Below are 27,106 nucleotides of genomic sequence, written 5' to 3' on the forward strand. Positions count from 1 at the left end.
CAGTCACTTAAAGTATCTTGTGACAGTTTATTTGCTAGCCCGTATTCCTTCAGCCGCTCTTTAATCACTGCCTGTATGAACTTTGGATATATTATTTCCCAGTTGCCTATTTTCTAATTAATCAACTGCATCTAAGGTTCATCTTGGAAACATGTAGTCATGATACATGAAGAAAAAAACTTGTTGTGAAAACATCTGTTGGAAGTGTCTCAACATGCAATAATCCACTAATCTAGATTTGTTACCAGATCTGAGACAATTAAGATTCTTGTAAATCACCAAAGAGGTGTGCCCTTTACCTAGAGCTTGTGAGAGAAAGAACGACTGGTGACATTAATCCAGTGTTAATCAGTAGATGAGAGCAGTGAGATAAAACAGTTATTGCACTGTCACTGACAGTGAATCAAGGGGAACATGAGAAGAGTGTAATGAGGTTTGTGGATAAAGCCCAAGACACCTTGTCAACACAATTTAGTGTAAGATACTGAATCTTGACAACGTGATATGTTTTAGATATACAGTCCATAGTGCGCATTAAGGCTATTCCAAATATCTGTTGAGCCTGTCTAACCACAGCGAGCACAGTGAGCCAAATGCAGGCCCAAACGGTGAAAGAATGAGCCTGTTTCAATAAAAGGGAATATTTTACCCAGCAACAATTCCTGCAGAACCAGGATCCTAACCCTTATTATGACAAATACAGATTCAGCGCACTGAGACATTAGCAGTCCACAGAGAGAGAGACAGAGAGAAATAAAGAGTGAAAATAAAACCCAAGCTCCTTGACTGTCACGGTTTAACTGTCATCTGGCTGGAAAGTCTGCCGATGAGCTGGGGTTTAACACTGTGTAACAGCAACAACATGATAAAGCCTCTGCAGAGACAAAGCACAGAGCGGACACAGATGTCACATTCACACCGCACCTTTCACTTGGGTCTCATATTCCGCTATGATCTCCTTATCCTTCTTATATCTCGTAGATGACATCGTTCCTCTGGTTTTAGGGTCAGACCCTGTAGGTCGAGGACACTCTTGGGTATTTGGTGACGATCCCCGACTTGTAACGTTGCGGCGTTTTCCTCCGTTTTTCGTCTTTCTTTTCTAGTGGTCGTGCATTGAGAAGAACAAAAGCTTCAGGATGCTGTACTCCTGCAGTCCGACAGTTTAAACCTTGTTTTAAGGAAATCAGTGCAAAAACAACACTTGAACAGTATTCCAAGGTTGCATTCTTCTTTTTTCCTGCTACAGAAGGTCTTTCTCTAGCAGAGAGGAGCCGAGTTCTGCTCCTGGTACCAGTCTGCTCCAGCAAGAAAAAAGAAAAGACAGGAGCGGGCCCAAAACTACAATAACAACATGATGAAAACAGAGGAGCAACGCTTGAGGGTTTCAAGTTCTGTGCTCAAAATGATCGGGCATGCGTACGGGCGGCGGGGAGTCGGGCAGACACTGTGCGTACTCTGAAAAATTGCGCTGCAGGGAAACAGGAATTTAAAAGATCGTCACGTGAGCCTCCTCATATTGTCAACCACTCCCACCCCTCACACTCACACACACACAAACACACATACACTTATGCAATGCAAATGCTCTTTCTGTTCACATTTTGCACATGACGCTCATGCAGAGACACTCAAATTCATCATCGTCATAATCATCATAATATTCTATCACCTGTATACCCGCTACTCAATGCTAACAATCATTTTCATATTCGAATAGCTAAAAATAGACCTAGCAAGCGTTTTGCTCCTCTTTAGACTCCATTGCCATGGAAACCTCACACCTTTATCTCTGCATGTCTTTCACCGTGGCTACTGTTTGGGAGATGTGACACATCTCGGCAGAGATTGTAAGGGATCATCTCTGACATGCTGCTCCGTCACACACCCAATGTAGAGACTTTGTGAAGTGAGAAGCCTGGTGGTTAAAGGCTAAGCGTGAAACACCAACACTAACACTGATCCTTTCATGTGTAACTGGGAAGACACCGCTCATGCAGCCGCACATACACAAGCCATTATTTTAAGCCACTTTTATAAGAATTGTTCATTTGCAGCACAAAACTCATACTGCCCTTGTTTCACCCATTTTACTTCACCTTTTCTGTTGACAGAGCCGTTGTTGATGCTGGCAATTACAGATTCATGTGACAGCAATAATGCCATCAATAACAGAAATGGCGTTAGCCAAGAAATACCCAGCGGCAACAATTAATAAAACATGGATGAAAAGATAAGTCATAAATACGTTAAACGTGGCAGAATATAACAAAGAAAACATACATAATAATTTCTGATTATTGATTTGGAGTAATGTGTTCCTTACATGGAAACATGTTTTTAATCTTTATTGGTGATCATTGAGCGCATACATTTTCACATACACATTATAATGAAATTTAGTCTCTGCATTTAGCCCATTCCCAGGGGGGAGCAGTGGGCCGCCACAGGGGGCTCCCAGAGAGCTAGTGCTGAATGTCCAGCTCAAATACGCACCTGGTGGGTAGGGCAGGATTTGATCTTGCAGACTTCTTCATCTCAGGCATTTGCTCTACCCACTGAGCACCCAAGCCTGTCATATCTGGATTCATATCATGGATAAAAGTAGCGTCTGAAACTACTGTATAGTGACAGGCACTGTGTGTTTTCTGACCGAAATTGTCATCACTTTTAACAATCCAGAGGACTCGGTTTGTTGTGTGTCAACGTAGTTATTCTCAGTTCAGGAGAGAACATGGGGTTGACTCAGAATGAGGTGACACAATGTAGAAGCCATTTCATTTCATTTCCATCAGCACTTCACTGTCTTCGAGGTGTATTTCAATCTCTTGGGAACGATGTTTTTTGACACACTTTGAATATTCTTATATAAATTCTAATATGAAAGATCAATCCAGCATCCCAGTATAAGTTGTAATGTAGGCTTTATCAATAGTTTATTGGTTATTTATTAGGGGGTTTTAGAAGCTATAAATGGAAATTACATCTGGCATTCTGCAGCTTAATGTTTGCAGCCAGCAACACCAACTTAAAAGACAATGTAATATGAATATATTACATTGGACAAATGAGGTGAAACAATTACTGTAGCTACTCACCCTTGAGAGTCTAATTGAACAATTACAGCTCTATCTCTTACTCCAAGAATATCCATTCACACCAAAATTGGTATAGTCTTACAACAGCAAAGAATCTTTAAATCGCCTACATGTATTCAAGTAAGTGTGTACTATGTGTATGCTGGCTACTGGCCTTTGTTTCAATGCGGTTACAGTGGTGAGTATACCTTTTTCTCTGCCCTTACAGTCACATACACAGCTGAGGAAGGACAAGAGAACAGGCACTTGCAACACACCAGCCATGTCAGAGGCCAGAGTGACAGCAGGGTGGATTCTGCTTTTGTTGGATTTTATCACAGAGATGTCAGCAGAGGTAAACTTTCTGTAATTTCTCAATCCCTCCCACCATCCCTCTGTTCTTCACCCCCTACCTTTCACATCAGGCATCTCAGGGGGGAAGCCTGGGAAACCATGACTTCACTGTTTATATTAAACAAAGATCCATTGTGAGATACTTTTTCAATCCCTTTCTACAGAACTTTGAAGAAGAGTGGGAACTGCTGAAGTCTCTGTGAACAACATGAGAAAAAACATCACTCTGGGATAAAATATGGAGTGTGAGATTTGTTATAGATTTAAGGGCCTTATTAGTTTGAATGATGATTTCTTTGACAGTAGTTGAACAGTTTGATGAGAAAGCAAAACTTGCAACATAGATAATCAGGTGACCAATTTCAGAGTTGCCATGGTGACAGACATCTCTGACTCAGGAAATCCTGTCTTTGAAATAACTTCAGATGGTTGTCAGACTCAAAAAAGTGACAATGTGGGACCTATTAATAAACCGAAGCGACTTCGCACTATGTTTAAACATACGAACAGCATATTTTCCGTCTAAATCAACATTTAGTATTGGGAAAAAAATACATCAGTCAGTGAGAGTTCATGTGAAGGTGCTGAACTAAAATGTCAAGAAGACCTTTAAGGTTTAGTCTTCCTCATATGCTTCTTTTTCTTCATTCCAGAGGTAGGTTTGCAATGACATGTATGTGTTTATATTACTTATGCACTCAGGGCAACTTATCACCGAGGCACTAACAGACATCTCCAAATACTGTCCTGTAGATACTCATCTACAGGACCTTTATTACTTTGGGTTCCAAATCCATTTCTGTCATATTGTTTGTTCCATGTGACACCATCTATCAATAATTCAAAATTAATTGATAAGTAAATGTTCACAGCCAGATACACACCATCCATTCGTCTAAAGAGCATGGTTATAGAAAAGGGAAGGACATGTTCAGCAAATATATTTTCAAATTCAAAGATATTTATAAACATGTAGCCTGTAGGTTATGGTCAGTAACCTGCATTCATTCTGCTTAGCTGATTTTGAAAAGACACAAACTTTGGATTATCCATCTTGGACCCAGTGTAGTACCACACTTGCATTGAGGATGTAACATGAAAATGTGATTTTTATTACTCTTCAGTACAATCAGAACTATTTGTCCATGATTCACAGGTCATTTATAGATGAAAGCAAGATGTGCAGTGTTATTTAAGAGTCATTCATTCTGTTTTTATCGTGTTTCAGCTTTACTGTTCTGTATATTTTGATTATGAAAAAAATAGCTTATGTTTATGCTATTTATTTCCTTTCCAATCAATTAAATGTTACTCCTAACTTTGGTCTTTTGTCAAAGCTGATTGCAGCAACACATCCTTTACAACCTATATTATAGGTTTTGATATTCTTCAACTCTGATTCTTTAATCTGATGTGGATTTACATTGTCATCAATCAATCAGCACTAATGCTGAAAGGAATATGCTGTGCTGTGTATTATTTTTCCAAAGATGCGGGTTTATGTATCTGTCACTTTAATTTTATAGAATGTAATAAAACACTGAGAGAAAGATGTAAAGAATAATGTTACTGAGCCTCTTCTCGACACTGAGAAAAAGTCCCACAGTTAAATCCCACAGGGTTTATCATACCTGACTACCCTGAGGACGTTCTCACTGCTTTCATGTCAGCCTCTTCTCCACATTACTGTACATATTATTGCAGCTGAGGTTGAGGTTAGATGTTAGAGAAAAAGTGCATCTCACCAGGTCTGATTATGTTACATGGACAAGCTCTGAATTACACAGGTCAAAGAGTATCTTTTTAATCTTCTGGCAAACCAGCAAAACTGAAGGACTGTATGCATTTTAATGTTTTCATTCTCAGCTAATGTTTGCTTATTCTTCATGCAGAGCAAACCAGTCCATTTAATATATTCAAGAAATTTCTTTTGTGAATGTGTTTATAAAAGCCTTAAGTCTTAAAAGTTTTGGGTGTGTGTGACTGCGCTCTATGCAACACTGGCCATCTGTTGTGCACAACTTTTCTTTCTCTGACACGAACACACACCACCATGTCTCTCAGACTTCACACTTACTAACCAGTTGGCAACAATAAAGAAGTTGACATGAAAGAACATTTTAACATTATAGATACTGTACTTAATGTGGAGAGGCATACAAGAGACATTGTGTTTTATTGTTCTAAAGAAAGAAAAATTATCATTATCATAAGTGTTTTAAAAATTAACACGATTTTACTACAATGTAAAAAAATGGTAAAACCTAAGGTTGCTCTATATTTTCTTCCAGTGATTGCTAAATATGTTTTGAAGTAATCTGAAGTTAAAGCTTTTACTTCCACTGCCCAGTGAGTCCATTAATCACTTGAGGAAAAGAGACACAGTTATTCAAATCATCACTCTCTGCATAAATTTCATTAATCACAAATGATAGATAGTGAAATTACATTACAGGTGAAATTACTTTTTTATATAAACTATAATGTGCATTTTGACAACCAATGGCTATTTTTATACTATATGACACATAAAACCCTAAACCTGGCTACACGATGGTGCGATATGAAGTTTACAGATCAGAATTTTCATTTAATAATAGAATTTGTTCATTGTTGCTCTATTAATCAATTATGTGCTTACTAATATTATTATTATTAATATAGTTACTGTACATCTATCAGCCCAGTGTCCACAAAACTAACTCTCAGGGGCTTTAACTACAGTAGCTTAATAACCTATAATAATGAGCAGACATTTCTGAAAATATTAAAGAAACACTGACTTTGAATGGTGTTTGAGAGAGAGCGAGCACTGCCTTCTTAGTATTCTCCCTTCCTCTGAGCAGGCACAAATCCAATTCCCTCTCTGTTGTTTGTTGTTGAGTAAATGGTATTCTTCACCGTCAGCCAACTCAACATACACAAAAAGTAGACCATGGCGCCATCTGCCGATCACTTATGGCAGCCTATTAATATTTAACCCGAAGTAGTAGGCAATGAAAATAAATGGACACTTACACTGAACCCCTAACCCCCATCAATCCGTCACCAACCGCGCAGTGCGGTCCCATTGAAAAATGGGGAGGGTTGTGTCACGAAAGGCATCCGGCTTAAAATTTTGCCGCGCTGAATTTACGGGATAAGGCGAAAGACAAATAAATAAATACATTCATTAATTAATTAAAAACAGAGCAGTCCATTGTGTCACAGACACAAAAAACAACAACAACAACAAAAAAAAAAACAGTAGGCCTGCTGAAATAGTTGTTTAGTCAATTAGATGATTCACAAAAACATACATGGCAAAAATTTCAAATTACCTGTTTTGTCATTAAGCGAATAAAAATGGTAATTTAATTTAAATAATCATCAGTTTGAGCCTGGCAGCAATTTTGGAAGGAATGGAATAATAGGTACTTTGTTAATTGGACTACTTGACTCATAAATGTAATAAATTTGATAAACCATTTTATAACAAATGAGAGAGGCCAGAATGAGGTTGTTGATGTTCAGTGGAGAGACTGTGAATATATCGGTAGAAGGTTGCTGAGGTTGGAGCTGCCAGGATTGAGGTCTAGAGGAAGACCTAAGAGGAGATTTATGGCTGTAGTGCGAGAAGACATGAAGTTAATTGGTGTGAGAGAAGAGGATGCAGAGGACAGGGTTAAATGGAGACACATGATTCGCTGTGGCGATCCCTGAAAGGTAACAGCCGAAAGGAGAAGAAGAAGAGGCAGAAGAAGATGAAGAAGAAGAAGTTGAAGAAGAAGAAGCCTTTAAAACAAATACAATTAGTTCTTTAAAGTGACGTTATACAGGGTTCTTGTGAAGGACAAGGCGGAAAGTTGAGGAGGAAGGCTGTCAGAGTTAATAAAATTAAAACGAGTTAGATATTCGTGGAATTTGAAGTAGGCTAGTCTACTTCAAGTGCTACGATTTTCTAACTCATTTTAATTTTTAAACGAGTTAGATATTCGTGGCATTTGAAGTAGGCTAATCTACTTCAAGTGCTACGAATTTCTAACTCGTTTTAATTAAAATAATGATGAAAACCTAGATGTTATGGATTGAACCTTCAGCTGACTTTTCTTCCTGTATAATAATTATCTATCTTTGGTCTGTTCAGAGATCTTTGGTTTATCGACCTATATGTGTGCGGATGTTATGCTTTTATTCTGAAGGACTTCTTCCGGAACTGTTAGTGTTGTTGCTGTGAAGCGGAAACAACGTTGTAACCACGTGCTTGACAGGTTAGTCGGAGTCTAATTAGTAAATAGAGTATTAGTGATCCGTATAAGCCTGTTAGCAGTTAAAACAGGTGAACCTTTCTGCTCATTGCATGAACACACGTCATTATGTTATGTTGCAGTGTTTTAGTATAAATACCGTTTCAGTGGTAACGTCACCTACAGTATATCCGTTACCAACTTTTTAGCTCCTTTAAGCTAACGCTGGACAGCTACGCTAGCTAATAACTTTACCTCTTCGGCAATAACATTACAGTTGTTTATTCACAGTGTTCACATCATGCTAACAACTCTTATGGCACTCAGAAATGCTGTGTAATGTGTTCTTCACTTACAAGGCAGTATAAATATGAACATAACAGTTATGAATGCCTCTCTCTTTCTAGGTGTGACAATAAATGTGAGCCACTTAGCTTGGCACCTGCTGTCATACATATTTCTCAATTAGCCCTTTGTCTAGTGAGAGGCAGCCCAAGGATACAGTATGTCTTGCCACGAAGATGGGGCTGCAGATCATGGCCCTGAATCAGTGGAACCATCATCTTCCTTCACTGAAACTAAAGCGACTTTTGGGGACTACATCACTGTCATCATAGGAGCAACCGTACCCACAGGGTTTGAACTCACTGCTGCAGAGGAGGTCAAAGAGAAAATTGGAGTTGATGCACGGATTAGTAAAGATCGTGGTCGTATATACTTTCCAGTAACCACTGACAAGCTTTTTCAGGTGTGATAAAACTTGAAGCATGCAGACTAACCCCAGAAAATAATGTTTTGATTTTGAATAGTCTCGTTCAAAATCATTAGTCTCGTTTTTTTGGTAGTGTAGTTATATTTCATTAACTGGTTTGCAAGATGATGTATAATAAGCACAGAAAAAATGCATCTTAATGTCTTTCTAAATTTATTTCCCCACTGCAGGTCCATCTTCTGAGGTCTGTGGACAATCTATTTGTTGTAGTTGCCGAATATGATCACTACCAGTTCAAAGAATCAAAGGTAACACAAAACTGAGCTGCTTTTTTTGTAGCTCATATAAAGAGTATTATTGTCAGGGTGACTAACTTTTTGTATTGTTTAGGAGGAGACACTGATGGAGTTGCAGCAGCTTGCCTCCACACTCCCCTGGGGTAAGGCTCTAGAGGTCTGGAAGTTAAATGGCACTGTAAAAAAGAAGAAAGGCCACCGGAGAGGAGGGAATGGTAACAAACTAAAACCTAACACAGAGGCCCGTGATGCAACTGCTGCTGATCCTGAGCAGCAAGGGCTAGACCAGACTGTGGCTGCTGTTGAAGGCCAGACAAAGACAGAGAACTCAACTGACATGGAGAAATGCACCCAGAACTTCGAGGACTCAGCATTCGAGACCAAGCCAATAAAGTTTCGTGTGACGTGCAACAGGGCCGGTGACAAACACAGTTTTTCCTCTAATGAAGCAGCAAGAGATTTTGGTGGGGCTGTTCAGGAATTCTTTCAGTGGAAAGCTGACATGACAAAGTTTGACATTGAGGTAAAAATGCTTGTTCAGACGGGCCGAGCACAAAGTGAATATCAGCGCAATAGCCAAAAACAACACTGCATGTAGAGATAAAATTGTACGTTATAATATCATGTTTATTTTAGGAAGTAACAAAGGAACAATTCACTCTTGAGTACATTTTTCCACAAAGATAAGCTGATGTTAACATTATGCAACACACTGAAAGGGCTTCAGTGTTAAACACAGGTTGAATATTTCACTCATGATGATCTGTGGTCTTATACATTTTGTAAAAATGTCAGTATTTTACTGTTAGTTAATAAGTACGCAAGTTCGTGTCATATGATAACTATAATTTGTTTTTTGAAAACTTAGCTCAGCTTTAGCAGTTATTGAGGGTTAACAGATACATGCTTAGAAAACACATTGAAATATTTAGTAAATTGTGTTTGCTTTGAGCTTACAAGTAAAGATGATTACGGCAATGGGCAATTATTATGTTACAGAGTTTAGAAATCTTAAATGTAGTTTTGACTGTAGTAATATCTTACTAGTGAAAATCTAAGTTGTAGATATATTGAAATACAATTTATTCTAGTAAGAATGTCATCGTGTGTATCTTATCAGAATTACCATTCGGACTTGGAGAAATGCTATTATGATATCTAAAATTTAATTACATATAGGATTGTAGTTTAATTTATGTTATCATAGGATGATAGCTTTCAGTCTCTTCTCCCTGAATCAGTTATTTGCTTGCATGTAACATCACTTATAGGTCTCATTGGATAAATATCTGTTCAGTGACTAAAGTGTAAATGTATCAAACTAGAATACTTTTAGCTGGAACAAAAACATTTTGTTAGCTCACAGATTAAATTGGAAAAAAAAGCTCACTGCATGCTTTCAAAAGCCAAGGTGAACTCTTCATGCTTGTTTTTTTTTCTAAGCAACATTCAAAATCAAAACAGTTGGTTATTGATTTACTTTCAATCATTTTGACTCCATAGATTTTAAAATGTGTGGAAAGTTATATTGATCATGTCTATTTGTGAAGGTTTTACTAAACATACACAATGAAGAAGTGGTGATTGGCATTGCCCTCACAGAGGAGAGCCTTCACAGGAGAAACATCAGCCACTTTGGACCTACTACACTGCGGTCTACTTTATGCTATGGCATGCTCAGGTATGTCTATTTAACATTGTTATGACCAGATACATAAGATCATTATAATCTCACACTTGTATATTAGAATATATTTTGTGCCGTTTAAGATTGTTTTAAGAATTATGTATGCAGATATTTGGTCTAGTAAACACATAAGTGTGTGTGTATTCTTCCTCAGGTTTCAAATGTCTCTAGGATTTTATAGGGTGGTTGTTGAGCTCCTTAATTGTTTCATTAACAATTATGATGTTTAAATAACATTTTATTCTAATATTCTAATTGGCCAGCACACAATTCATGTGGCACGTTTGCCAAGAATACAGAGGAGTGGATATATGTTTGTGACAAAAATACTAGCTACAACTACAGACTCTCACGTAATACATTAAATCAAAATCAGTCAAAAGACCTCTTTCTTTCTCTCAATTTGGCTGAATAGCAGAAAGATAAAAAAAATTTCTTTAAAAATAATAATAATTATTGTTGTAAAGTATTTATTTCTTTGGTGTGTTTAGACAGGATTTCAGAAAGTAGATGTGACTCACTCGTCCATGAGGTATTCAGCCTTGCCCTGACTTATTATGACATACCATGAGGCATATCCAATATCATCACTCTAACCAAGAGTGCAAGTCACAGCAACACAGTGTTTATTTTGAGGTGTAACAAGAGAAACAAAGAACAGCGTTAGTAATTAGTATTTTACATGAGGATTAGGACATAAATTATGTAGCCACTTAAATGCAGTTTTTCACATGTATATTTTTAAACACCAACTACGACTCCCCCTTAATACTTTTGTCTTCATTAATGTTTGCAACTTATTGCAAACATTATTTAATCTGCGACTGTGGCGCAGGAAGGTATAGCGGGTGTCCTCCAATCTTGCACTTGTTGGTTCAATCCCCGGTTCCTCCGGTCACACGTCGAAGTCTCCTTGAGGAAGACACTAAACCCCAGCTTAGTTGCTCCCGATGAGCATCCCCCATGTGTATGGGTATGTGAGTGTGATTTTAAGTGCGATCGGTGAATAAGAAGCAGTGTAAAGTGCTAAATAAGTGCAGACCATTTACCATATCCATGCTGTTGTTTAGGTTGAGCATGAATGAATATTCTTAAAAAACATATTGAATCAATGTTATATTCTCACTATTGTATGTTGACAGGCTGTGTAAACCTCAGGCATCTGATATCATACTTGATCCAATGTGTGGAACTGGAGCGATACCGTTGGAGGTGAGATATAATTTGTGCAAGATTAAACACTATATTGTAAGTATTTTTGATATTTTTACAAGAAAACAACAATGTTTTTGCAAGAAAAAATAAATGTATAATGTAAGTCATAAACACTGTTCATGTTGAAGCCCTCCCAGTGATTTATTCACAATGTGTATGTACACTGTCATTAGCGTAGCACCTCACACTGAGTCATCTACACGTCTTCACACTTCACCGGACTGTCCAACTGCAACTGATGAAAACAAGTTTGATCCAGTGTCATGATGACCCCAAACCAAAACGTGTCAGCTAATACTAATAAACATGTAGTTTTTCATTGGTTTGAGTTTATAGTATCCTTAGCTTATTTACATAATTTTTCATTTAAAAAATGAAAATGTGTGCTTATCTCTTGGGTGCATAAAATGGCATGTTTTCTTTGGATCAAAAACTTGTTCACATCTGCTCGTTTCTTTGCGCTATCAGAAAATAACATTTCCTAAGTCAACAAGTGGTTTGAATGTATTCATCTTGTTGACAGTCTCTGAAGCGTTTCCATCTATGCACGACCACATTCTGTGGCCTTTCCCTGATTTCTTCATCTTACGCATAAATACTGTGATTGTTGCAGGTCGTCCTATGTGACTTGCTCCATGCTTTGAGGAAGCAGAGTCTTACATAAAACAAGTGATGCACAGTCAAGTCATTATGTATAAATGTTTTTGTCTCCAGGGGGCCATTGAATTTAGCAGTTCATTCTACATTGCCGGTGACAACAATGACATGGCAGTTAACCGCACAGTAAATAATATATGCCACATCCAGAAACGGAGGGCAGACAAGGGCAGGTGAGTGTGAAAAGTTTAGAATCTCTTAAAAAGGTGTTTTTAATGTTCAATTTTATGTACCTAACCATTATCTGTTTTAATTCCATTCAAACAGTGCATCTGGTTTGCCCATTGACACAGTGCGCTGGGATTTGTGCAACTTACCCATCAGGACCAGCTCTGTTGACATCATCATCACTGACATGCCCTTTGGAAAGAGGTACAGTACAGTACAGTACAAGAGGTACAGTGGTTACAGTACATGGGCAATTAAATAGTTTGTACAAATGATTCTGAATAATGCAGTGTTTATAATACTACCCAGCCAATATCAAAGCTGGCTCTAACATATTTGTTTAGGCTGTTGGATGAAAATTGTGTTCTTAAAAGTAAAATGCCATCATAGTGGACATGTATTTCAGTGCTTTTAGCAGATGTGAGATAAATACATTTGCAGTACTTCATGGCTAATGCAAAGAACATCAGCCATGAAGTTAAAACGTTCTTTTGTTTTCTTTAAGAATGGGCTCTAAGAAGAGAAACTGGGACCTTTATCCTTCTTGTCTGAGAGAAATGGCCCGTGTGTGCAGACCTGGTTCAGGAAAGGCTGTCCTGCTGACACAAGACAAGAAATGCTTTGCCAAGGTAACCATATTTTTTTTGCAGAAAACAGCATTTTGGCAAACAGGAGTAAACACAAAGACAACACATGTCTGACTAGCTGTAAAGCTGTGCCTCACGGACGGTGATTCAGAAAGAAAAATCCTGTTTCACTTAGAGCTCTACTTTACCTCTACCTGTTAATAAACACAGTTCTCAGGGCGTCCAGTGTGTCACGTAGCATGCCTGGTTGGTGCAGCTTTTAATGATGAATGAAGTAAAAATAGATATAACCTTTAAACCTGGTCCACGTGAGAGTAATAGGCTTTGTAGTACAAAGATTCTCTTTATTCACTGTGGTGCAGGAACAGGTAGAAGCACCTTTTTGTAATTGTGGTTCCCTCATCCCAAAGTGTTTTTTTTTTTTTTTTTTATTCTAACTACCATTACCACTGTGCTTTTAGTTTTTATCCATCCAGCTCAAATATTCAAAGCTTGCTATCAGTCTATCTTGAACTCATCTCTAAATAATTCCTCCACAGTGTTTGTAATGCAGGTTTAACTCAACACAGTCATTACATAGTGGAATGACTTTACCAGCTGTATTTGTCTTAAGCATTTGCTTTACCCAAAACAAATGTCTCATTTGTTAGTTTGCCCTCATAAGATTTATGTTGTCCCCAGGCTATCTCGAGAATGGGAGGACTGTGGAGGAAGCTGCACACTGTTTGGGTCAATGTTGGGGGTTTACATGCCGGAGTCTACCTCCTCAAACGGACCGGGGCTGTGCTTGGCCAAACTCCTGAGGATGTCTATGAATCACGAAGAATCCTTAATGAACAGGGGGGAGAGAAGGAAGACAAGGAGCCCTCTTAATTCACATCCATTTAGATAATCAATTTTCATTTGAGGCTAGCTAGGATTACCATTATTTATATTATTTTTGAAGAATTTACTTTCTTTTTAAATCAGGTTCTCTTGTGAAGTGTAGCAAGAGGTTTTAGTGTTTTTGTCTTTTCTTCTTTTCTTATTTGGTTTAATGTAATAAGTAGTAGTAACTTGATAGAAAAATGCTTTTGTCATGTTCAGCCGCAGTGAAGTGCCTCTTGAATGTTTTTCGGGCAATGTACTTCACTTATCCTGTTGCTACATCCCTAATCTGCACTTTGCCATTTGTTTTAAATAATAAAGGATCAAACTAAATATCAGTTGATGTTTTTCACATTTATGCTGGCAAGAAAAAAATTCTTGTATGTTTACATCTAAATGCCAAAAAATGTAGACCGAAAGTTTTTAGCATTCATCTGAAACAATTGAATAAGCAGGTAAATCATCTAAAAATTTAAAGGAAGTTCTGCAGAAGGCCTGGAAAGAAATTCATACTGAAATATCTGCTAAAACTGCTGGAGAGGCCGTTTTTTGATGATAGTAAAATTTGATTTGACCATTACTTAAACATGCAGTTTGTTCTTTTTTGTGTTTGTTTTGTGATCCATTTACAACAGTTTGAATAAAACCAACCAAAGATCATAAAAATACACAAGTCTGTTGGTGTTTCCAAACCTTTTCTTGCCAGTGTATATTTTTAGTAATATTTAATAGCAGGGGGAAAAAAACGAGCCCAAAAAAATGGGTGTGATTTACCTGGTTTGTAGGTCAGGAACCTGGTGGACCAACCTGCTTTTCATTTCCACATCTTACGTGCTGTCTTGAGCGCACAACAGGTGGGGCAATAGAAATTGACAATAAGTAAAAAAGGAAGCGTGTGTGTGTGTCTGTGTGTAAGTGACTCAATAGTGAGGGACGGTCTTACAGTAAGATACTGCAGTGTAGGCTACGTGAATATTTGCAGGCACTTCACGCTAAACTACAGGCTCTAACCAAATAGAAAAATGTTGATTTTCTCATACTTCCGTTTAAAGATTATTAACATCTGTCCAGCAGTTTTTCCTCCAACAACGAAATAAACAGTAGTGTTGGCTTCAGTGCTGGATAAAGCCCAATTAAAAAAGAATGTAAATAATTTGAATATATGTACTTTTCCATTTATTTCATATTAGTAATCTGACTTATTTGTACATTTTCATTAATTGTATTGTTTAGTATTGCTCATGAGTTTTTTAGTTGTGTATTTTGTCCGCCTGTGCGTAATTCTGCGGAAATAAGCGGGTCTCAACGCCCCGGTGCTGGACCGCATTTACTTTCAGTGTCCTCTCACAGCCACTTGTCCAGACAATGACATGACAAAAAAACATGCTTTCACCTAATGTCACGCGTTCGGGAATTTTACTCCTTTCAGAATGACGTTACAGAGCTTAGCGTATTATTTAAAATGAGCCGCCCGCAGGGATTGACGTGATTTCAGGTCACGTAATAGTGTGGGAGGGGATCTTGTTAAAAGCCATGTGAGGGCCGAGGGGAGGCCAATACTGAGTAAGTAAACACACGAAATGATCTGGACAGTTCTTCTGCTGGTTCAAGCGCTTCTGCTTTATTTTATCTTCACACAAAGATCAAGGTACGTAACAGTTTTAGTCACTTGTTTGGTTTAAACACACCTCATAACTGTAGCCTAATATTTGCAAGCAGAGGAAGCTACCCATAACGCTTAGACTAGCTTATTATTGGCTTCTTTAACTTTTTGCTGTCGTTTTATTGTTCTATGTAATGTAGAACAATTGAAGGCTAAAATCCACTCAAATCCATTTCTAATGATTTCCCAATCAAAGCCCTGTAGTGAAGGGCTTTGTTATCTCAGCCAAGCAAATTAGGGTGTTTTGTACGTTGTTTCTACTTCAGTCAGGAATGTGGCTTAACTACTCAAGTGTTATTATAAGTGTCTGTAGTGAACCTTTACAGTTCACAATTGTGTGTTTTCATGTACACTCACAATGTATAAAAATTATGTAATGAAACATTTTCAGTCCACTCCTTTCATTCACTGAGTTCACACCAACACAGTTTGCACTGTGTGTACACTGACAGCAGCTGGAAGATTAAAGACTAATATTATATAATTAAGACAAAGAAATTGTATATTTAGTACCAAACTATTAGGAGAAAAACATTTTTAAAGTTGCAACATGCCATTATGATTATCTAAAAATAACTAATACTGTTCACTGTTTATTTGTAATTATGTCTTTAGATCCAAAAGTGAGCCACCTCTGGATAAAGGAATTATTCCATGGTTAGGCCATGCACTTGAATTTGGAAAAGATGCTTCCAAATTCTTGAATCGAATGAAACTGAAACATGGAAACATTTTCACGGTGAGAAAAAGACATTTCAGCATCATGTACATTTGAAAAATGTATCTCAGGTTTCTATATTGATTACTAAGAATTTGTTTGCAAATTTGAATCTGCTTGATTTCAAGATAAAATGTAATTGAGAGGAGTGTTTTATACTTTTCAAATGTAACAGTATGACACATGTTAGAGATTTAACAATGTGATGTTGTTCATGAAGTAGCATTATGCAAAGATCATCATGCACCATAAATTAACAAAGGGACACGGTATGATTTTCAATGATCCTGAAACTAGTTTTACTAATAGGGGGTACTAACAATTAATTTTCCTCAAAATCTTGTGATCTTAAATTATATGTATATTCACAACATTTCAGAAATATTGCAATTGATCAGAGATGTACATTTAATAAAGAGGGTATGTTTGTGATATACACCAACATATGAAATCTAATGGGCTAATATAATGTTCAGTGCATTTTATGATGCAGTTAAACGTTTAAAATGCTATGACAAAAGGATGTACTGAGCATCTGTTTTTCAGCTGTATCTAATTCACATTGTTGCACTGATGATATCCAGGTGCGTGCTGCAGGACGTTATGTGACGGTGCTGCTGGATCCACACTCATATGATTCTGTCATCAATGACTCTGATTCGCTGGACTTCACATGCTATGCACAAGTGCTCATGAAGAGGATCTTCAGCTTGGAGCTCTCACATGGCCAGATGGCTAAAGCAAAAGCCATGATGAAAAAGTGTGTGTTTATTATTATTCTAACTTTAAGCTTGGCCTGCATGTTTTCATTTTCACTTCATGTAAATGTGGAAGCGAAATTAGTTAGTTAAATTCCGCCCACTCAAATTTCATCAGTAGTCAGTAATAAATAGTATCACAGTGGATATTTTGTCCCAGATACCCTTCCCGTTTTTGCAGATATCTTTTTAGGGCTTCTTGTTTTGTAATTTCCCAGTTTCTCAACTCAGTGTTTATTGTGTTGAACTGAAATTAAATCTACTCCTATGCTATGAATTTCTAATTTACTTTAAAGACTGATGTCTGCACATAATGTATTCTACTGGTTGCATAAGACTTGACAGGTGTGTAACTTTATTCTCCTTTTTCCATTGTATTACCTCTGAGAAAATAGGTAGGGCAACCAGGTCAACTGAGGTTAAAAATATATCACTGGGTTATCCCAGTGGTTTACACTGCCAAAAATCTATGTGATATGATTGACAGAATTTCCTACTTTTGTTCCTACAATTAACACCTTTTCTTCCTGTGTCCCCTCTAATCTTTTGTGTCCACAGGCACTTTATGGGAATGAATTTGGCTGCCCTTAATTGTACCATGGAGCGAAACCTCAAAGCCTTACTGAAAGCAGAGATGCCTCAGAACCAGAAAGACTGGAAAAAGGAGGGACTGTTTGACTTCTCCTACAGATTGCTTTTTAAGTATGACTGAGTCCCTCCCTCCCACACACACACACTCTTAAGTATGCCAAAAGAAGCATGCATTTGTGTCAAATGTCTTCTGCTAAACAGTTTACACACCAGTCAGTCCTGAGATCTTCTGTTTGTAAACAGCACAAGACAGATGAAGAGTAAGTCTTAGAGAGTACTCTTCCACACATGTTTGCGGTCCCCTTTTGGGTGGAACATGTCGCCTATTTTGGGGGAGCGGATGTGAATCACACTGTCATTGTCTGTTGATGATAAATGGGATCCCCAGTTAACAAAGATAAGTTATCGTGATTGTGAAACACTATACAATAGCAATGCATGTACTGTGGCATCCACCATGAGAAATGCAAAAATACTTGAAACTATTCAGTTGAAAGGGGATCACTCGTGTGACTCGTCCTTTCAAATAGAGAAACCGTGTGGGTTGTTATCTCTCCATCAGACAGTTGGTCTCACACATTCTCTGGCTGTTTATCTCTTATTTTGCAGGGCGGGGTACCTGACACTGTTTGGGAGAGAACAGAACAACAACAGCACAGATCCTTCAAGTGTCTATGAGGGTTACAAGAAGTTTGATGGTCTCTTAACCAAAATGGCAAGAGGAACACTGAAGCCAGGTAATGTCACAGAAAAAAACATAAATTCAATCAATTTTTTTCTTTTCAACTAAATCATCTGAAGGAGATGATATGATCCGTAAATCAGTTTTTCAGTCTAGATGACATAATCTTGAATTTAATCTTGATTATCAGTCCAGATTATATGAGGGCAGCACAGTGGGGCAGTGGGTAGCACAGCAACCTCAGGCTTGAAAGTCCCTGGGTTGAATTTCTGACCCACTGTGGCCTTTCTGTTTAGAGTTTGTCCCGTCCTCGCGTGGGTTTCCTTCAGGTACAGGTTTCATCCCACAGTCCAAAGCCATGCATGTCACCATGTCATGGTTACTCTAAATTGCCTGTGTGTGTGAATGTTTCTCTATCTGTGTATGTGTCTCTATGGTGGCCCAGAGATAGACTGGTGACCTGTCCAGGGCGTACCTTGTCTTTTGCCCTATGACAGCTGGTATAGACCCTGAACAGGATGGGGTTACAAATAATTGAAGGATGGATTATTTATAGATCATCTATGAATTTTCAGCTAGTACCAAAAAGATATTTTAATAAAGAGGTGGCATTTTCTCCACAAAATAGAACCATAAGAAGCAAGTTGATAATCGGAGAAGTTGCCTTTTAAGAACCTACTGATGTCAGAAATGATTGTCTCATAGCCATGAGTCTGCATGTGTCCTCACTGTTTTGTCAGTGTGTCTCAACTAGCATGATTTGACATCACCGGTGGAGTTTGTTTTATAGTTGCCATGGCATTTCTCAATTACTCAGTTGCTTACATAGCGTCTAGGAGTTTGTTTGGGAAGACTGTTACAAGCACACTTCCCCAACTCAGCCCTCTACAGACTGTGATCTAACTTGTACCTCACTGTCATTACTTATTTCCCCAGGCCTTGCCTCTCTTTGTGTATCGTTGTTTATAATCCATTCCAACCATACTACATAGGAAAGTCGGCCAATCGTAGTACTATTGTGCACCAACTCCAGGTGTACCTGTCTTAACCTGAAATATTGTTTGTGTGTGTTTATACGTCTGGGATTTTATTCATTGACATTCACAACAACATTAAATGTTTATGTTTTTTCTGTGATTCACTCACCTACTTTGTGATGTTTATCTTCTGCAACAGAGGAGAAGAGGACAGCCCAGAGTGTTCGTAAGAGACTGTGGGAGCTTCTGGCTCCAGCAGGTCTGACTGAAGACTCAGGATCGAGCCAATGGCTTCACGCCTACAGTCGTCTCCTAGAGGAGGAGGGGGCTGACGAGGACACACAAAAGAAGGCTATTCTAATGCAACTCTGGGCAACACAGGTGAGATGTCAGGTGAAAGACCGTTCAGGAATATCACTTGCTGATCACATCTAGGTATGTTGCCTGGCCAATCAGATCAGTGCAGTACTTTGGTTTACCATGTGTGTGTGCTGTTACCACTTCTTTCACATTGGTCTGTCTGTGAGTAGACTATTTAAGTAATTTAAAAGTAAATGGATTTGATGTTAAAAGATCAGGTTATGGAGAAGTGTGAAAAGGTTTACACATAAAATAATATTTTTGCATTTTCATGACAAAAACAAATGTTCTTGGAAATATTGGCCTTGAATGGGATTCAATCTGTTTTGCCCTCAGATTTTTTTTCTCAGTGGACTAATATATACTCATACAGTCTTGCCTCACTCTTACTGTTTTTTGCATCACAGATGTTAATCAGACATTTATTAAAACATTTGCTTTACTCCACAAGGTGCTTACTCATCCTTTTTTGCAATTGCCAGTCACTGTGGTTAGTTTAGATTTTTTTTTTTTTTTTTTTTTTTGAGTCATACTTTTTAAATTGTCTGAGTCACAACATACTTTTCTTTATAACTTTACTGGGATAAATTACAACCCGAATTTCAAAAACGTTGGGCAGATGTGAAAACCATTTCATAGAAAATATTAGCTTATTTTGAATTTTATGGCAGCACCGCATCTCAAAAAAAGAGGCTGGAAAAGTAATTGCCACCATTCAAAAACAAATGGAGGGACATTTGACTGGCATATCTATAACATGACTGGATATAAAAGGAGCATTTCAGAGAGGCAGAGCCTCTTGAATGTAAAGATGGAAAGAGGTTCACCAATCTGCAAGAAACTGTGCCAAAAAAACTGTGGAACAATTACAGAAAACTGTTACTTAATGTAAAATTGTAATTTCTTTGAAGTCTCCACATTTACAGTTTATAATATCATCAAAACCTTCAGAGAATCAGGAGAAATATCTGTGCACAAGGGACAAGGCCAAAGGTCAACACTGGATGCATGTGATCTTTGGGCCCTCAGGCAGCACTGCATTAAAAACCGGTCCAATTCTCTACTGGTTATCACTGCCTGGGCTCAGGAACACTTCCAGAAGCCACTGTCTGTGAACACAGTTCACTGCGGAATTCACAAATGTAAGTTAAAGCTGTATCATGCAATGAAGAAGCCATATGTGAACATGATCTGGAAACTCCGCCATGTTCCCTGGGCCAAAGCGCTACACAACATCTCTTTCAGGGAAGGCTTTGCATATTTTAGCAAGACAATGCTAAACCACATACTGCATCCACCACAACAGCATGGCTTCACAGGAGAAAAACCTGGCTTCTGAACTGGCCGGCCTGCAGTCCAAACCATTCACCAATGGAAAACATTTGGTGTGTTGGAAAACAAAAATCCAGCAACAAAGGTCCAGGACTGTTGAGCAGCAAGAATCCTGCATCAGACAACAATTGGACAACATTCCTCTCCTAAAACTCCAGCAACTGGTCTAACATACCATTCCCAGATGTTTACAGACAGCTGTTAAAAGAGGAGGGGATGCTATAAAATGGTAAACATCACCCTCTTCCAACTTTTTTGAGATGTGTTGTGGACACCAAATTCAAAATGAGCTAATATTTTCCAAAAAATGGTAAAATGTCTCAGTTTAAACATCTGATATTTTGTTTGTTATATTTTGAATAGAACATGGGTTGATGAGATTTGCAAGACATTGCATTCTGTTTTTATTTAGGTTTTACACACATATCACTTTTGGAATTGGGGGTATAAAATATACTTGCATAATGAAATTGAACAGTTAATATGTTAATGACAAAGATTAACAAACATTGTTGTGTGTTTATAATATGTAGTGGAATTAAGTTTGCATCTTTTGCATTGGATTGGAATGTAAGGGGATGCAAACTCAACCTTAAGTTTAACATAATATTAACACATTCAGCATATTCAGTTAGTACAAATTTTACTTTATCATCACAAGTAACAAAAGTGGTTATGGAGTGTATAAAAATTACTTCGATTAACTGCTTTAAATAACTTCTGATGAAGAACCATGTCTACAAGTTGAATATGTATGAAATATTAAGCTGATAGAAAAAAATATATATATATTTGTTTTGCTATTTTTTGCCATTTCATGGACATGCACATTTTTTGCAACCAGGTGTATCTGCTAAAAAAATTTTGATATAGCCTTTTTTTATAATTCACACAACTTCAGTGTCAGTTGTGTTTATCCTTTTAATTTCATTTTGTAGTGTGGCCTAAAACAATGTTTAAAGTAATTATTTTTCACCGTTGCTAAAGTACTAAACGTCTGTTTAGAACTTTTCTTTAGTCCTGGCAGCCGGCAGTGTGGTTTAACATAAAACTGAATGGCTTCAATGTCCTGCCCTTGGATGCAGGTAGATGGTAGGGGACCGCCAGTTTATATGGCTTTCCTTTTTAAGTAAACCATTACTGTGCTGTGCTTTGCCAATAGTGAGACTATCCAGAACACAGTTCTCCCCATGCCAGACACAACAAAGGAAGCTGTTCTTTTTGATATTGTTAGCACTAGTGATTCATTAGGGTCTATTATTCAATTAAAGAAACTTTATTTAGAATTTGTGTTTTATTGCAAATTTAACAATGCATGAATAATAGGGGTGCCATGTGATGTTCTTAATGTCAGGAGTGTGTGAGTCAGCGTTATCATTGTGTTTATGTGGGCCTTTGTTTGTTTTCAGGGTAATGTTGGTCCTGCTGCATTTTGGCTGTTGGGCTACTTGTTGACAAATCCTGAAGCTCTGACTGCAGTAAAAAGGGAGTTCAGCCAGATCTCACAGAGGGAAACCTCAGAGACTTGTGTCATGGACAGAAGTGTGACCACCCCTGTGTTCGGTGAGATCTTGATCCCAGTTTGTGTAAAAAGAAGAACTTTTATTGACAGTAGGCTGTTTGTATTCAGTGAGTGAATGGCCTTAAAATGACCAACAAACAAAATGGTCCAAATGGTTATTTTTTTTTCTCAACATACCCAATAATATGTTGCAGACTTGGAATACTATTAATTACATACGTACACAATCATAAAGTAACGGAGAAGGGTATACCTAGAACACTCCAAAGTATCACAAGTAGAAGAAAATACAAACAAATCAAAATGGATTCATAAAATAAACAACATGCCATAGTGCACAGTAGATGGGCTACATTAATCCCTACCCTTATTTCTGCAGATAGTGCCTTGGAAGAAACACTGAGACTCACTGCTGCACCCTTCATCACAAGAGAGGTAGTGCAGGACAAGAGCCTCCAAATGGCAGATGGCCAAGAATACCTGCTCAGGAAAGGAGACAGAGTGTGTTTGTTTCCTTTCAACAGCCCTCAGATGGACACTGACATTTACCATGAGCCACAGGTTTGTTGTTCTATCTTGTTAAAGTAATAGCCTGCCTGTTTCTAACCTCCATTAAAAGATTCCTGTGCTGCCAACAGGAATATCGGTAATTGTCTTTGGGAATAGTATGAGGCAGACTTAAGAGTAATTAGCATCTATAGTTGTTTATGTAAGGTGGAATCAACACCTACGCAAAGCTGACCCTGTACGCAGTGAGAGGTCAACCTCAGAGCTGTGGACCATTGAGGGATTAGCTGAGCACAGGAACAGAAACACGGCTAATAGGCGTGGGTAGGACATTGCAAGGCTGCTTTAAAAATATTTGGCCACAGAAATTAGACAAGTGCACAAAATTTTAGACTTTTTTAAAAAGAAATAACATTTCCAAATAACATTCATTGATGATGTGATGGCATTAATACCTGCTGCTAAAAATGTGTTTCTTTTGTAGAAATACAAGTACAACCGTTTCATTAATGAAGATGGATCATTGAAGAAGGATTTTTACAAAGGAGGGAAGCAGCTAAAATATTACACCATGCCATGGGGTGCAGGGACCAATGGCTGTGTGGGAAAGCAGTTTGCCATCAATACCATCAGACAGTGAGTAGCCTAGAAATAGTGTGCTATATAACCTTAGAATTGGTTAAAACCTCAAAATGTTCCACCGGGGAGTATTCTTTATTTTTTCTTGAATGTCCTAATTTTGTATTTCATCTCTGTTTGCTCTTAAGGTTTGTTTACATGGTATTGACTAAGTATGAATTGGAGCTGTGTGACCCAGATGCCCAGATGCCAGAGGTAAATGCTGGTCGTTATGGATTTGGGATGCTCCAACCAGAGGGGGACTTGCTTGTCCAATATAAACTGAGGAATAAACACTAGGACTTTAAACACAAGAAAAACAGTTATCTGTTGTGCACATTTCAACACATGCTTGTTTTTTTCAGTGTCAATATGCTCTTTGGATTTTCTATATTTATATTTTACAGTGTATAATTATTTTGGTATTTAACAATAAATGCAATTATACCTTGTGTATAACCTTGTGTCGTCCAATGTATTTGACTTTTTTGCTACAGTGATTTGTCCAGGTCCATTAAAACTGCTCACATCAGCCAACATAATTATTTTTTGTGAGTAAAACTGAAATCAGACAATGAAATATGAGTAGTGCTCACAATGTGTCATTTGTTGGATCTATAAGTTAAGCACTAGAGCATGTTTTGGTATGAGTGTAATGTGGGCCCTGCCTGTACTGTAAAAACACATTTGTTACACTGACTCACACATGCTGGTTGCAGAGCCAAGCTGAGTGGAAAGTTTAGATTTATATGTCACGGAGAGCAAATGATCACTTGTTGCAGGATCAGCAACACAGACTGTTAGATTCTTTGCAGGTCTGTGAGGGAACACTTCACTCCTTCTATGACAATACAGCATACTCATCATTTCACGTTATACAATGTTTTAATCAGGCTCTTTAAGCCCCAGTAAATTTGGGGTTAATGTAATCATGTAATCTATTTGGTCCTGTTGTGTGGATCAATGAGGAATTAGCTGCTGTGGCACAAGCATCATTTCGAACAGTATTGCATGGTTTACTTTGTCCTGATTCAGCAATCATTCACTAACTGACAAAAATAATGACAATATTCCCAGGAGGGCTTGGAACATTACTTACTTTAAATACTTGTAATACTAAATGTGTTTAGTGGCCTAACTGTTCACATAATTGCTACAAAGTCTCGGTTCAACTATGGTAGGTACAAACGAAACTGTAGGACTTTGATACAGTTCTGTCCAAGGATGTGAATTCTCAAAGCAATGTTTGCTGACTGTAAATGCAGCTGCACAAAGCAGAAATACTGTGTGGATGCACTGAGCTGTGACTCACTGGCTGAGAGAGGGTTAATCTCACACAGGCTGTGCCGCTGGAGGAGCCTCAGTCAAATCAGCCTCTGCAGAATCCCGTTCACAGTCCAGCTAGCACTCACACAGCGAGCAGGTAAAGCAGAGGTGCCGAGAGTGTCCCCGGCTACTCTCCGGAGTCTACTTGTTGATTTCCCCTGCAACGGGAGGACGGGACAGAATAGACATGGTGATATCTCCGTAAAATAGTTTTCAACATGTCGGTGCGTAGGTCATGATGCCTTCTTCAGCAAAGCGCCGGAGACCTGGACGGACATAACAAGTTTTAACCCGTTTTCTCTTAAAATGTTGCCGGTGTCCGTCCATGAGGCGAATCCAGATATGTGGGAAACACGTATGTGTCACATTTATTTATTTATTGTGTTTTAATCGCTTTTTAGGTTCGAGTTTTATTTTTACAGCTGTGAAATATTCTTTTCTAAAATGCACTTCTTCTGCTGTAGATTCTGAGTGTGAAAACAACAAACAATCATGTAGCCAACATTATTTATAATTAACTTATATGTGATTAGTATTATTTTGAAAATAAATTGGCATTATGTGAAGATGATCAAACACTACTACCATAAACTTGTGAATTCTGCAGACTTGGTGTTGGAGGATGACTTTAAGAGTAAAGTTGGGAAGCTGTGTTAGTATAGTAGTCCAGCTTATTTAGCCTCCAGAAACAGTGCAGCAACACATTGCTGTTTGTGATTCACATCTGCGCTGACTTTAAACCGGGACTGACGCTGTCCCCCAGCAGCTGATGTTTCAGAACCAGAGCCCGTGGACAGCGACAGACAGTTTCAGCACCGGACAGCGCTCAGCGTTGGAGTCCAGTTTATCATTGGCTTGACTCCCTTGTCAGCAAGAAAAGCGGCTGTGCCTCTTAAAGCCGATTAAAATATCTATTTGGTTCTGTGATGAGTGGACAAAGCAGCTGACATTGCTACTCCAGGACACCGTCAGTGGTTGTTAAACACCGTCTAACTTGTTTCTTCTTTCGTTTATTACCGCCACAGGAAAGGACGAGGGACACTGATACGGTCATCTACAGGAGCATGTCTTCTTAATCTGCAAGTCTTTTGAAGTGACAGAGTGACTTGAGTGGAGATGATCAAAGAGGGGTCTCGGTCGACCACCACGCTGCCGCCGGATACGATGGACATCATCCGCAGCAAGACCCACTCCCGGCGAGTTAGACTTAACGTTGGGGGACTTCTCCACGAAGTTCTGTGGAGGACGCTGGACAGGCTGCCCCGCACAAGACTGGGCAAACTGAGAGACTGCAACACCCACGACTCTATCATGGAAATATGCGACGACTACACGTTGGATAACAATGAGTTCTTTTTTGACAGACATCCCGGCGCCTTCACCTCCATCCTCAACTTTTACCGAACTGGAAAGTTGCACATGATGGAGGAAATGTGCGCCCTGTCTTTCAGCCAAGAACTGGACTTCTGGGGCATTGACGAGATCTACCTGGAATCCTGCTGCCAGGCAAGGTACCACCAGAAAAAGGAGCAGATGAACGAGGAGCTCAAAAGAGAGGCCGAGAACATGAGGGAGCGGGAGGGAGAGGAGTTTACTACCACATGTTGTTCCCAAAAGAGGAAGAAACTCTGGGACCTCTTGGAGAAGCCAAGCTCATCATTTGCTGCTAAGGTAGTGTCCAAGTCAGCCTACATTTCATTATCGCCACAGCGCCGGGGCAGATCAAGTGAAAGTGGGAGGTTCAGGTAGCCTTGGGAGAGGGCAGCACTGGCGTACAGACAACAAGGCTGAATTACTCGAGTTTTAAATAAGGATTTCTCTGTCAATAAGTGGGAGAAAGGATGCAGGGTATGGAGGGCCTAAGTGTAGTTTAACTTTAGGAGACAGAGATTTATAAAGCATGAGAAAATCACTTCCTAGGGGTTGTATCCTTTTGAGTCTGGCTTGATCTGATGGCTGACTTTCTTTAGACCGGGAACAGTGATTTTAATCTGTCGCTTTCAGCAGCTGGAGTACAGGAGGGAGAAGGAAAGACACAGGATGCCGTACATTTTTAGATGATTACGTGACAGTCTTTATTCTTCCTCTTTATTGGTTTGAATCAGATACTTGTTCCCAAGCCAGCACACAAGTACACTGGGTTACTTACTGAATGTTTGCTTTTCACTGAAAACACCACAGAGGATGGAAAAAGCGACCTCCCTGC

The 27,106-nt window shown here is 38.6% G+C and overlaps 4 protein-coding genes and 1 long non-coding RNA gene across 14 annotated transcripts in view; 4 read left to right on the forward strand and 1 right to left on the reverse strand.

Annotated features, from left to right (window-relative positions):
• srgap3 (SLIT-ROBO Rho GTPase activating protein 3) overlaps nucleotides 1–1,492 on the reverse strand; it is a 48,751-nt gene extending 47,259 nt beyond the window's left edge. For 7 of the 9 annotated variants that reach the window (XR_010914423.1, XR_010914422.1, XM_067504331.1 and 4 more), the window contains exon 1: nucleotides 925–1,487. Coding sequence is in view for 6 of the 9 variants with exons in the window: in XM_067504331.1 (XP_067360432.1) it covers nucleotides 925–988 (64 nt within the window). In the remaining 3 variants the exon portion in view is untranslated. Of the gene's footprint in view, nucleotides 1–924 lie in introns of all 9 variants that reach the window. The other 2 variants (XR_010914424.1, XM_067504332.1) reach the window with 1 other exon arrangement.
• On the forward strand, nucleotides 1,343–5,219 carry LOC137127411 (uncharacterized). The gene is made up of 3 exons (XR_010914425.1): nucleotides 1,343–1,504; nucleotides 3,307–3,432; nucleotides 3,596–5,219. It is a non-coding gene; the product is annotated as an uncharacterized lncRNA (long non-coding RNA).
• Nucleotides 5,220–7,535: 2,316 nt separating this feature from the next.
• thumpd3 (THUMP domain containing 3) lies at nucleotides 7,536–14,184 on the forward strand. Of its 2 annotated transcripts, none has more exons than XM_067505321.1 (10): nucleotides 7,536–7,681; nucleotides 8,065–8,405; nucleotides 8,600–8,677; nucleotides 8,760–9,188; nucleotides 10,216–10,346; nucleotides 11,495–11,564; nucleotides 12,282–12,397; nucleotides 12,492–12,596; nucleotides 12,898–13,021; nucleotides 13,661–14,184. In XM_067505321.1, the coding sequence occupies exons 2-10, from the start codon at nucleotides 8,163–8,165 to the stop codon at nucleotides 13,850–13,852; spliced, it is 1,488 nt and encodes a 495-aa protein (XP_067361422.1). In that variant the 5' UTR covers nucleotides 7,536–7,681; nucleotides 8,065–8,162; the 3' UTR covers nucleotides 13,853–14,184. The 2 variants fall into 2 exon arrangements, with proteins under 2 accessions (XP_067361422.1, XP_067361423.1); XM_067505322.1 differs by having other exon boundaries at nucleotides 7,644–7,749.
• A 1,159-nt stretch (nucleotides 14,185–15,343) lies between these two features.
• On the forward strand, nucleotides 15,344–24,033 carry LOC137127849 (prostacyclin synthase-like). Its single transcript, XM_067505323.1, has 10 exons — nucleotides 15,344–15,494; nucleotides 16,125–16,248; nucleotides 16,812–16,987; nucleotides 17,544–17,687; nucleotides 18,186–18,313; nucleotides 19,435–19,616; nucleotides 22,337–22,490; nucleotides 22,829–23,010; nucleotides 23,441–23,592; nucleotides 23,724–24,033. Exons 1-10 carry the CDS (start codon nucleotides 15,427–15,429, stop codon nucleotides 23,872–23,874), a joined length of 1,461 nt encoding a protein of 486 aa, XP_067361424.1. The 5' UTR covers nucleotides 15,344–15,426; the 3' UTR covers nucleotides 23,875–24,033.
• Nucleotides 24,034–24,925: 892 nt separating this feature from the next.
• The window catches only part of LOC137128058 (potassium voltage-gated channel subfamily B member 1-like), a 33,492-nt gene continuing 31,311 nt past the window's right edge, over nucleotides 24,926–27,106 (forward strand). The window contains exons 1-2 of the mRNA XM_067505740.1: nucleotides 24,926–25,255; nucleotides 25,926–26,571. Coding sequence (XP_067361841.1) covers nucleotides 26,017–26,571 — 555 coding nt within the window. The 5' untranslated portion in view covers nucleotides 24,926–25,255; nucleotides 25,926–26,016. The remainder of the gene's footprint in view (nucleotides 25,256–25,925; nucleotides 26,572–27,106) is intronic.

This window comes from Channa argus, chromosome 5, assembly GCF_033026475.1.
Source record: "Channa argus isolate prfri chromosome 5, Channa argus male v1.0, whole genome shotgun sequence".
Classification (NCBI taxonomy): Eukaryota; Metazoa; Chordata; class Actinopteri; order Anabantiformes; family Channidae; genus Channa; species Channa argus.